Genomic DNA, 12,058 nt, shown 5'->3' with positions numbered 1-12,058 from the left:
AGGCACCATTTAAGTACTTGAGTTAAATAAGGGACAGACTTATGACATCATCAGTTTCCTGTCCTTGTCCTTCGCAGTGTGCTATGTTCTTACATGTTAATGTAGTGCAGACAAAGCCTATCATAAATGGTGGCACTTCCAAGAAAAATTACATGATGTAGAAGTTAGGAACTGATATGCATTTGGTGCTTTGCAGATACCATGTTTTTAGGAGGCTACAAGGCATTTACAGATACTGTTTTCAAAGGAGTAAGGTAACTGCTTTGTTAAGGCAACTAATAAGGGTAGAATCTTAGTATTTTTGCTTGTAGTATTTTTGCTTGTAAGACAGCCTGGAAGATTTTTAACTCAGAAATCAGGTTTTTTTGCCACAAAGTAGCTCCATTAACAAAACCTAGACTGCAAACTAATGACATGGCACTGCAATAAATGGCCCATTAAGTAAGCAGGGCCAGTCAAGAGCTCTCTGCCAGTACAGATAACAAGCTAATCTCCACATGCGTTTTGCCACATCTGCCTTCGCATCAAAAGGTTGGTTTGAACTCTGCAACATTTTGACTGTTCTGTGTCATTGCTGTTTCCTTTCTCCTCTTAGATTAGCATTTAAGTCTGCCTTTCACCGAGGCTGTGAAAACCCTTCTGAGATAAAGGTTTGCCTTTTAAGTGGTTGTTGTGAAAGTTGCTGAGCCATTGAGAAGCTGTGGCTGGGAGCAGAGAAAATTGTCATCTTTGTTCTGCTGAGGTTATTGAAAAAGCAGGAAGCATGGTAAAAGGAAGTACAATTCTGCTTAATACATATTTGGCTTTTTTTTTCATCTAAAGTGTTTTTGAAGAAGGGGCTTTAGTATTATTCTGAAAATAATTTGAATTTTCCATGGATATGAATATCTGTATTGTACTAAGAGGGTGTAAATTCATCAAGAATGTGTGTCTTAATTTCACTGCATAAGCTAGTCATTGATTTTCCTGGACTGATATTGTAGGTACTTGGTGTTGTAATTTGTCTCTGTTGTATTTCTTCTGGCAGGATGCAGGATCAGTCTGTTCTGTCCATTTATTCTGTGAATGCGCAGCACAATACTAGTGCTAATTTATGTTTTACAAATGCAGCAATCTAACGCAGATCTAGAGCATGTGCCTTCCATGGATGCTGCCAGGATGAAGCCTCTGGTCTAAGACATTTAAATGACTGTTGCACAATAATTTACAGAAGAAAGAGGTGCAGAGTTGCTGGAGTTAGGAGTTGTGGATTTCACGTGGAGTTTTGATGTCTGACTCTGCTGTCTTTCTTCTAAAAGCAGATTGAATGTCAGGATGCCTTGGAAGCAGCAGCTCGGGCAGAGGGCCTGCCTCTGGACACGTCTGTGCATTCCCAGCTGAGAATGCTGGATGAAGAGCATCACAAGGGCAAATACCACCATGGGCTGAATGCACTGAAACCCATACGGACTACTTCCAAGTACGTCTTTAGGCTACAACACAACTCGTACAGTATCTGCTTTTCAAACCAGTCACAAAGCAGAATTGCAGCTGTAGGTCTGCTGACTGGTACTGAAAAGATCAGAATTTGTTCAGCAAGTGTGACTGGCATGAACCATTTGATGTCCTGAGTGCTTCCATTGAGATGAGATTTTGTTTTTCTCAAAGATTTACAATTCTGTTTCCTTTTTCATTTGTTTGTGATTTTTTTTTTTTTTTTAGACACCAGCACCCTGTTGATAATGCTGGGCTTTTCTCCTCTATGACCTTCTCCTGGCTCACTCCTTTGGCCCACAGAGCATACAAGAAAGGGGAATTGTTCATGGATGATGTATGGTCTTTATCAAGGCATGAGTCTTCAGATGTCAATTGTAGAAGGTAAAGTCATCTTGTTCCTTATTTTCTCGTTTCCCTTTATTATATATTAGTTCACAGGCAATGGTGTAATGTTGCTTTAGAAAAGCAGCACTGATATTTTGTTCTGCTTTCCTAGTTTTATCCCTCAGAAACCACTTCTTCCTGCTGCACAATTTCTGCAGTCTTACTGATTTCAGTAAACTTAGAGGATTATATCTCCAGAAGTCTTGCAATTGTTCTTCTTATTTTGCATGTCTTTAAACTGTTTTTTATTAAAACGAAGTTCTTTCTCAAGGCTATGTTGAAAAAATATATTAAAATAGTGAGAAGTAATTCTGGCAGCAGCAAGGTGATTTGAATATGGGTCAGATCCTGTGATCAGGCAAACCTTCTATGGCTAATGAAAATTCCTCTCAGGTTTTGACTCCACAACTCTTCTGTCAGATCTGCAAGGAAAAACTGACAAGTCAGTATATTAAGATTGTCACAGACTCCAGGCAAAGCAAAAAAGCATCCCTCTCTTCTATGGAAGTAATACAGTAGAGATATTTCAAGACACACAGACTTCTCTTCAGCTCACAGATTGTACTATGTGTTTATTTATCTTGATATTTAGTACTTTTTGTTGTTCTGAGCTAGGAGGCTCTTGGAGTTTTCACAAGAAAGTATCTATAAGATTGTACCTTCTCCCATGGTGAAAAATATTACATAAGTCTTCTGTTTTTATTAGGCTGGAGAGATTGTGGCAGGAAGAACTGAAAGAAAGTGGGCCTGATGATGCTTCTCTCCGGAGGGTTGTGTGGATTTTCTGCCGCACCAGGCTCATCCTTTCCATAGTGTGTCTGATGATGACGCAGCTCGCGGGTTTTAGTGGACCAGTAAGTAATATCCATCCTTTTTTTAACAACCCCAGAGGGCTCCATCTCATGGCCAACTGTAAAATCCTAAGGTTTCATTGCAGAATCACTTAAATGTTTTGACTAGCTAGAAATTTTGGGGCAAAATTCCAGAGCGATTCAATAATCCAAGATAGGTTTCCTACAGCTGATGGATCAGTTGCTGAATACCCAGGCAAGTTCTTGGAGAAGGGAGGGGGAGTTTAGGTATCCTGGAGTAAATGCACATTTGTTTTTTCTCTTTTGGTTTTGAGTATAGTTTAAAGTTCTTCCTTAACTGCATAAGCTTAACTGAATAATTTCCTTTTTGCGTAAGATTCTTATGTGCAGATCTTCTAATTGCTTTTCTTCTTGAAATTCTGTAAATTTTATCTTGGAATAAAACTCAGTCTGGTAAAACACTAATCTTAAATTATTAGCATTAATAACAGTCTTCAAGAAGTGGACCGAAACAATTCTATGAGAGCACTGCTTAACAAGTAATGTGAGCAGGTCTCGAAGTCTGTGGGTGTAGTCTTTACTGATCCTGCAGAGAATGGCCAGACAGGTTTCATGTAGAAGTGTTAGTGAACTTTGTTGCCTCTAGGAACTGCTGCTGTTTGTTGCTAAGGGTCGTAATGAAGATAACAACATGGGACTTGACATTCACACCATTTTTTGTCACCTGTTTGTTGCACATGCTGTGCAGATTTGAAGTTGAAATTTTGACTAAATTTATTCTCTACACATTTCCCTTGAGGAGTAGGAGCAGTATTACTGCTAGTAGTACACGTTTCAGTGTGCTGGTAAGCTGAAGGTTCATTTCTTGGGTAAGTACACTTGGGTGCACTGTTAGGTGAAATGTCTTTTTAAAATGTTTTCTTGCTTTTAAATGTCTTATCAAACTGATGTTCTGCTTTTTAAGTATTTTTAAAAGTTTGCCTTGTTTCATGTAATATGAATAACAATAAATGTTTCTGTGGTATTGTGTTCTTGGTAATAATTTATAGTAGCCTGTATTATAAAATATGCAAACATACATTGGTAATTAACAGTAAATCCTGATTAAGGTTTTAACAGCACTAGCTTTTCCCAAGAAGAGCTTCTGTCATTGTTTCACTACAGGGCTTTAGGAGCTGCTTCTATCTTTAGCAAAGAACTTGCAGCAGGGTTACCCCTAATTTCTGTAGTGTAACTTCTTCAATTTGTTTCAGCCAAACTGCTGAATGAGAGCGAGTGAGAGGGGAAAGAAAAAAATCAAACCAACCTGACTAGGCTGGGGGCTACTGCTGCAACCGATGCTCTATTTGGGTAACTTAAAATTATCTATGGACAGTTGCCCATTTACAGACAACCTTATTCGTTTCTCTGAATAAGGAGTAATTCGCTTTTGGTTCCGTCATTTGGCATGAGAAATAAGTCTTTACCATCCCTCCTTCCTCTTTTTACAAGTGGCATGCCTCAGGGATATGCCTGTGCTGTCTCCTCAGAAATATCAGTGCTTTCTTGTGTTGTTGCACCCTTTCGGTCACTTGAAGGTGAAAAGGGAGATCAGGAAAAGCACTTGACTTGACTTGACTTGAAAAGCACTGTCCTCACGTATTAGAGGAAATGATAAAAATGGAGTTAAACACTATATTAAACTTCAAAAAATGTAATTGGATGACTTTAACCTTGAAATGCAGCCAACAGCTGTGGCTTTGCTGATGAGCATTGTGATGGTTATAATTGGAAAGGAGTTGTTCAAGACTTTCCTGTGTGGACTTTCTTTTTGACATCAGATCCTTCAAGGGTCTTCCTCTCTTTTTGTTTTGATAGATTTTGCATCTGGCACAGTATCCAAACCCACAAGCTGGTGAGTCAGCTGCACGTGTCAGACTGCCTTGTAATAACCATCAGAATGTGCTACTGTAGGTGATACCCTATTGATCTCCATTGAATATTTGGTCAGCTACCAAACCTTTGAATTTCTGGTTGAGGAGCAAAGAATTTTTTTGAATGCTAAACATAATCAGTTTAACTCCAGGTCTGAACAATGTACCTGTTTGCATGTTCAGAGCTATTCTTCCTATTTGGGAGATGGGGAAACTTGTTATCTTAGTGGAGCACAGCTTGACAGTTTGGTTAGTTATTGGAGGGGGGAGTGGTAACATACTGGAGGTAAGTTTTCCAGTTTCCCAGTTGGCTCCAGCTGCAGCCTGCCCTGTGCTGTCTGCACACTGGCTGCAGCAGGGATGCCAGCACTGCAGTGGGACCAGTGACAGAAGCTGTTCTTCAGCATTTTCAGGATGGCTGTTTTCTGCGTCAGAATGAGGCAGTCCTGCTGGGCAGAGCCAACGCCAAGAGCGAAGGTAAGGTAATGTTTATTCACTGGGAATGCTTAAGGCAGCAGAGCAGCTTGTACCGACTACTACAGTAATAGTCACAGGAGCTCCTTTTTCTCCCCCTTAGCTTAGTTTTTATACTGTAACTTTATTTGTAAGTAACTTTATGCTGGATTCTTGTCATTAAGCTAATATGAATTCAAATAGTATTTGTTCAGCTGTAAATGTTAATTTTCTGTGACTTTTTTCCCCCTCCCTTTTCAAAATTCTTTAATCTGCTGTTTCCTCTTTTCTTTCTTCCGGAAAAAAAAAATTGGGGTATAATGTAAGCTGGTCTCTATTTCATCACGGGAGATGCTGAGTCTATAAAATAGTGCTGAAAAATTGCACTAAAGTTTTGGGAGGAATGAGACCCCAGGAAACATCTGCTATCTTTATACATCCTCACTTGGAGACTTTCAGCAATGCTGTGGTGAGAAAATGCTTGCAGTCTGCGACCATGCTGAGTTACAGCTCGTGAGGAAAAAGGGGGATTTTCACCCCAATTGCTCAGTGACTCGGTTGCATATGTTGGATTGAATACTGGAAAAAGAAGTCAGTAATCTCCATAGTAACTGCAAACCAACTGTATGCAGTTGTGGTCCAAACAGTCGCTGTAAAACTAAATCCAATCAGGAGAAAGTTGGAATACAATAGATCTGTGAATGTGAGCTCCTCACATTTGTTCAGGGATCGGTGTGTAAATTTTCTCAGTGGCCATTCTAGAACCTGATGGACATCTGGCTTTAATTCACACCTGTGAAAAAGAAAGAGCAAAATTATTTACAGCATGTTTCCTTGGTTCTGATGTGCAGAATTATTTTCCTCAGAACAGATGAATTTGATCTGTTTTTTTTTTCTGTTATTTGGTGCTGGGCTGTAGCTATCAAAACCTCTGCTGAAGCAGTGGGGTTTTGTTTTTTTTCCCTCTCTCTTCAAGCTATACAGAACTCTTACTTGCAAAACATGGTTTAGCCAAGAGGACTTCAATGGACTATGATGTGAAAGGCTTCTCAAATATTTTCTTTGGTCTCAGATTTTTTGTTGCTTTTTGTTGTGGGCAAAGGTAACTCTCTGCTCTGTACTAGCATATCAAAACCACCAGTACCTTAAAATACCATTTGTTGAAAAGCTCTCTAGGAGATCTTTTGCTGTCTGAAGCCTTACTGTAGGGTACTTTTAAAAGCAGATTTCCGAATTTGTGCAGCCTCAGAAACCTCCTCTGTTGGTGCCTGCAAGTTTGACTTCTTTTGGACTTCGTGAACAAATACTGTTCTGATTTTGTATCTTTATAATTTTGTGTGTAGTTTCAAATCTAGTTTTTGTTAGAAGCTAAGACTGTTAGATATAATTACCTTGTATGCACAGATTGTATGTTTATACAATGCTTTACCTGTTGTACAGTGTTTTTGAGATGTTACCATTTAAGATGACACTTAATTTCAAATAAAAGCCGATTGTTTTGCAGTCAATAGTATTTAATGCTGGTGGTTGTGAGTTGTATGATGTTATATTGTGCCACTGAACCACAAAGAGCTGGAGGTGGGAATTGGTGGTTCTGGGGACTGTCCTCTTTCTGCAGGTGATGTGTGAAATGTGATTCCCGAGGTAAAGTGTTTATGTTTTTGGGGGGAGAGGGTATGGGGAGGGATTGAATGTTAATTTTTTGTCTTTTTTCTTTTTTTTTCCCCTGTCCCCAATGATTTGTGGTATTGCGTACCTTGTGCTTTCTGCTTGTTTTTTTCTTTACTATTAAACTGCTGATGTTTATTTCCAGGAATGTTTTGCAAATGCCCTTCTCACTCTTCCCCTCTACAACTGTAGGTACATTGTTCCTTTTTATCAAATAAGCACGTTTGAAGCAAACCAAAGATAAAATAAAAAAGGTCTTAATGTCACGTAAAGGAATGTTTCTTAACGTGTGCAGATGTATAAGTAGTGACTATATTTTAAAACTCTCCTATATGATAATGCATTGCTTTCAGCTAACTGACACATTTATGTTAAGTTAGAAGACACGGAGGACTAGAAACATGCTGCGAGGAATATGGCTCCAAATTAAACTCTCTTTACTTACTAAATTTGACTCAGTGCTTGGCTCTCAGCAGGGCTTTGTGTTACAGCACTTCTTGTATTGACACCTTTTACTTCTGGAAAGAAGATGCTTTCTGTTTCAAACAGCTCTTTTAAAGGCAAAGCAGCCGACTTATTTCTAACTTAACATAAAGTTGTTGCATGGTCTTTTGGGATGATGGGGTGTTCATGCCAGTTTGCATTTCTTCCTGTAGGCATTCGTTGTGAAACACCTTTTGGAGTACACCCAGCAGAGTGAGTCCAACCTGCAGTACAGCTTGTTTTTAGTTTTTGGCATCTTTATGACGGAAGTAGTGCGATCTTGGTCCCTTGCACTGACCTGGGCTTTGAATTACCGCACGGGGGTTAGACTGCGTGGAGCTGTTCTCACAATGGCTTTTAAGAAAATCCTCAAGCTGAAGAACATCAAGGAGAAGTCTCTTGGAGAGGTAAGCTGCAGTATCTTTTTGGAAACCGCAGTGTGAAAAGCGATGTGCAATATATTCCTCTGAGAATGAACTGTGCCTTAAAGCTAAACGATCTGTTATGTCTGTTTTTCAGCTGATAAATGTGTGTTCCAATGATGGTCAGAGGATGTTTGAAGCTGCAGCAGTTGGCAGTTTGTTGGCTGGGGGGCCTATTGTGGCCATCTTAGGAATGGTTTATAATGTGATTATTCTGGGTCCAACAGGCTTCTTGGGCTCTGCTGTCTTCATCCTTTTCTACCCAGCAATGGTGAGTTAGAAAGAGTTAAGACTTGCTTCATTTTTTTTTTCTTAGGTCAGACATATGTTTAGTTCTGAATAAAAGGTGTTGAAATGTGCTAGATTTAGCCCGTTTATGGCACTGTATGTTATTGAAGGTGTTTATAAGATGGTGTATGAAGCAGAGATTTAGAAACAGGAAGCTCAAAATGATAAAGTTAGAAAATGGAGAGAGGAAAGCTGACAGATTTGGCTGAGATTAATATGCATAGCTAAATTAAACTGCAGGATGCTCAGGTGCTTGTGGCTGAGGCTGGAAGGCCATGAAGCCTCTAGCTTGTGTACGGGAGCTCAGTGTTGTATGAGCAAAGTTGCTCTTGATTTCAACAGAAGATGTTGAAAAGCACCACATCTGACACAGGGTGTTCTTGAGGAGTTACTTCTGCCTCTGCTTCTGCTGAGCTGTGAAACAGGCTGGTTCAAGCCAAAATCTTCTTGCCTTTAAAATGCCTGTAAGACTGCTGAAGATTTGTCACTGTGTTCATAATACACAGTTTATAAACCATGGAGGCTGAATGCTCTGAGGTTCACTGTGGTCCAATTTATCTGGCCAAAAGTAAGGATTACTTAATGGGAATTATAGAGGGGCTTGAGCACTGGAGTTTGATTGTGTTTTCCAGGCTTTTTTCAGCAGCCCTCTATTGATGGGGGGACTTCAGAAGAGTTTGCAGGAATATGAAGAAGGGCAAGGAGCTGAAAACTCCTGAAAGTAATGTGTTGGGTTTCAATTTCAGACCAGGAATGTAAGAGTAGCAGATACTTAAACACACAAACCCAACTATCTATTTTTAGGTTGGTATAGTAAAAATGTTAAAACTGTTTTACTACCTTTTTAGCACTGGCATAGAGTTGAAATTGATCTGTCTGTGCCAAGTCCTCCTTGCCCTTTTGCCTTACAGAACCAGGTGAAATAGCTAAAATGGGTTCTAGAGTGCATTTGCCATGAGGGTCAACTCGGTGTGTCTTAGGTTAATGTGTTTGTAGTCTTTGTGCTTTAACACAACTTACGAAACTTTAACAAAACTGGAACTACTCAATGTCTGTAAAAGCACCTTTATTTTCAGAATTTTTTGTTAAAATTTGCAATCACGAGTCTAGTGCTTGGTACAGATGGGGTGAGAGGATATGAATGGTGTTTCCAGCCTGAGTTTTGTGTTCAGGCAACACTTGCCTTGCCCTATCTCTGAATCCATTTTCAGATTCAAATTTAGTTTCCTCTGGTAATTTGGAGCTGAATGTACTTACTTTTTCTGAGTTGCCATTAATGTTGCAAGGTGATGCCTTTTGTTTCAGATGTTTGTGTCGCGCCTCACGGCTTATTTCAGAAGAAAATGCGTAGCAACAACAGATGAGCGTGTGCAAAAGATGAATGAAGTTCTTAATTACATCAAATTCATTAAAATGTATGCTTGGGTCAAGCCGTTTTCTCAGAATGTCCAAAGTGAGTTCACACAGTTTGTAAATGTTTCCTTTGGTGCAGATTCACCACTGCTTAGTAGCCTTGTGCATCCTGACTTGGTACTGTAAATGTACATGTAGTATAGCAGCACTGTCATTCTTTGGGCTTCATCTGATGGAGATTTAGAGACCATTATAGTTTCCTCCTCTATACTGCTGTCTTTGGGAAGGTTTATAATGTGCTAAACACTAAAGCGTAGATTTAGGCCTCTTGCTCAGTGTTTGTAGTGCTGTGGTAGTGTCTGTGTGTATGTGTACCCCCTGAGTCATGCTTCAAATGTGTTGCCCCTATTTATATTCCTAGAAATTCGTGAGGAGGAACGTAAGATCTTGGAGCGTGCAGGCTACTTCCAGAGCATCACTGTGGGAGTGGCTCCCATAGTTGTAGTCATTGCCAGCGTGGTGACCTTTTCTGTCCATATGATTCTTGGCTACGACCTTACAGCAGCTCAGGTAATTTAGGAAAATACTGTTTATGATATTGCTTCTGTAGCTTTTCTGCTAAGCCATCTCTTATGTGGCCGTGCCCACATGACCAGGCTGTAGCCTTGCTCACAGAAGTGAACATCTGATGGGTGTCACAGCACAAAGAAGCTCTTGGTGCTGTTTCAGCCCTGACCTGCCCCAGAAGAGGTTTTGAGCTGAGTGTAAATAAGCCCTCCTGTTTGTTGTTCAGATAGGGCATTGAGATTAATGGATATTTTTGTTGGTGCTTGGATGAAAACAGCACAAATGCCTGAAAACAGGATTTGAACTTGTATAGTAGGTTAATGCAGAATTTGCTAGCTGCTACTTTTGTTAGACCTACACGCACCAAAGATGTTTATCTTGGTCTGTTTCAAAGCTCTGGAGAAAGAGTTGGGTAGATCTGCTGTTTTCTGCTGTTGGAGAATATGTTGAATATTTAAGTGGCCTTTTCTGTGGCTGTGAATTGCTGCTGTGACATTTCAGCTCTTAGAAGGCTGGAGTTGTTAGCATATTGCATCCAAATGTGATTCTCTTTACTGTCTCCTTTTTAGGCATTCACAGTGGTCACTGTCTTTAACTCAATGACTTTTGCTCTCAAAGTAACTCCATTCTCAGTGAAGTCTCTGTCTGAGGCATCTGTTTCTGTTGATAGATTTAAGGTAAGCAGTCATTTGGTCTTGCAGTTTTCACTAAGTGTGGAGTGTTGTATGTGTATAGCAGATGTGAAGGGAACTCTCTGAAGGCAATGTGATTTTAATGACTGAGGAGTTCTTTTTCTTTACTCTTAGAACTCCAGATTATTGGATTCTGCAAAACAGATATAAATCTAGTGAAGGAATATTAGATGTTTAAGATAATGCCAGTGTGAGAAACAAAGTATTCTATTTTAATGATCTTAGGGTTGTGATGTTGGTCCCAGGTAAGGACTAGGTGGCTCATGGTGTAATAATTCTTAAATCTCTTTTAAGACCATCTGCATGAGAAGGCAGTGCAACATGTCTGGAATGAAATTTCATGTTTTGCTAATAAAACTCTTTTTTGGAAATGTCATGTGTTATGTAGGCAGCTTTGCACAAACCAGTGGAGTTTGATTTGTGGTCATGAAAAACTGAGGTTTCATATTTCCAGAGCAGATTAAGTGACTGAAACTCCACTATATGAATAAAAGGCAGTCGTGATCTGACAAAACAGAATCTCTGCAGAAAATGTAAACCCCTTATGAACAACCTTATCTCACATCATGAGGATTGAAGGATGAATACACTGTGTGCGTTACAAACTGAGAGGGCAGGCCTTTATCTTGTCTTATCTCTTGAAGATAACAGTGCATTGCACACTGTGGAAATTTCCAAAATAGAAAATAACAATTTTTAAATAGAGATTTTCACAAGCATTGACAGATATGTGGATTTTGTGTAATGCATTCGTGAAACAAACCTGTGTGTGAGAAGAACATGATCTCTAGAGTGATTTTGAGATCTCATTCCTATTGAGCAATTTTGCTTCATCTTCTGAGTCACCCTCAGTCAGCCGTTCTTAAATCCAAAGGCACCAAAGGGAGTTTTCTGGGAGGGAAGGGAAGGAGAGGGAAGTCGTATTATCTCCCAGTTTGACTGTAAACTGTGTAATGTGTAGGAAATGTAGCTCAAGGTGGGATACTCTAACATCACAGTAAAAATGTAACTGACTTTTCAGCTCTGTAAAGAAGTATGAGCTTTCTTATGAATGTGATTTGGGCTTAGCAATTGCAAGAGTAAATAAGGCTGAGAACTGAGAAGTTTTTAGTCACAAAAGGCTTCTTAGTTCAGAACAAATCATGTAAGTGGCAGACATTTTATCTTGTCATTAAACTGTGTGAAAAGTGTTCTCCTAATCTTTGTTGATTGTAAATACTGATGGATGTGGTGGAAAACATGATACAGTGGACTTGACAGCTTCCTATTGTTAAGCAGCCCAAGATAGTTCACCTACATTTGTGCAAGGTGACTTTTTCCCAGCAGAAAAGTTGAAGGGTAAAGGCTGAATTAAAAGCCATTCCATCTCCTTCCATAATGAGTTGGTGTGCAGGGCAAGTCAGTCACTTTCCCTCAAAGTGATCTCACCTCCCCAGCTCATGTGTTCTACTCATGTGTTTTTAACCTGAAACTTACAGAGCTGCAGCTGCAAATAGTGTTAAAGGAATAAACCCCTGTCACATCACATCCAGAGTATTGCAGTTCTG

The 12,058-nt window shown here is 39.6% G+C and overlaps 1 protein-coding gene across 1 annotated transcript in view; it reads left to right on the top strand.

Annotated features, from left to right (window-relative positions):
* The first annotated feature begins 1,307 nt into the window (after positions 1-1,307).
* ABCC5 (ATP-binding cassette, sub-family C (CFTR/MRP), member 5) overlaps positions 1,308-12,058 on the top strand; it is a 30,341-nt gene continuing 19,590 nt past the window's right edge. The window contains exons 1-8 of the mRNA XM_009072051.1: positions 1,308-1,459; positions 1,702-1,857; positions 2,567-2,714; positions 7,363-7,596; positions 7,709-7,882; positions 9,205-9,352; positions 9,674-9,822; positions 10,389-10,496. Coding sequence (XP_009070299.1) covers positions 1,383-1,459; positions 1,702-1,857; positions 2,567-2,714; positions 7,363-7,596; positions 7,709-7,882; positions 9,205-9,352; positions 9,674-9,822; positions 10,389-10,496 — 1,194 coding nt within the window. The 5' untranslated portion in view covers positions 1,308-1,382. The remainder of the gene's footprint in view (positions 1,460-1,701; positions 1,858-2,566; positions 2,715-7,362; positions 7,597-7,708; positions 7,883-9,204; positions 9,353-9,673; positions 9,823-10,388; positions 10,497-12,058) is intronic.

This window comes from Acanthisitta chloris, unplaced genomic scaffold, assembly GCF_000695815.1.
Source record: "Acanthisitta chloris isolate BGI_N310 unplaced genomic scaffold, ASM69581v1 scaffold2003, whole genome shotgun sequence".
In the NCBI taxonomy this organism is placed as follows: Eukaryota; Metazoa; Chordata; class Aves; order Passeriformes; family Acanthisittidae; genus Acanthisitta; species Acanthisitta chloris.
The sequence above is the reverse complement of the archived record's forward strand: the minus strand, read 5'-3'. Positions and strand labels throughout refer to the sequence as shown.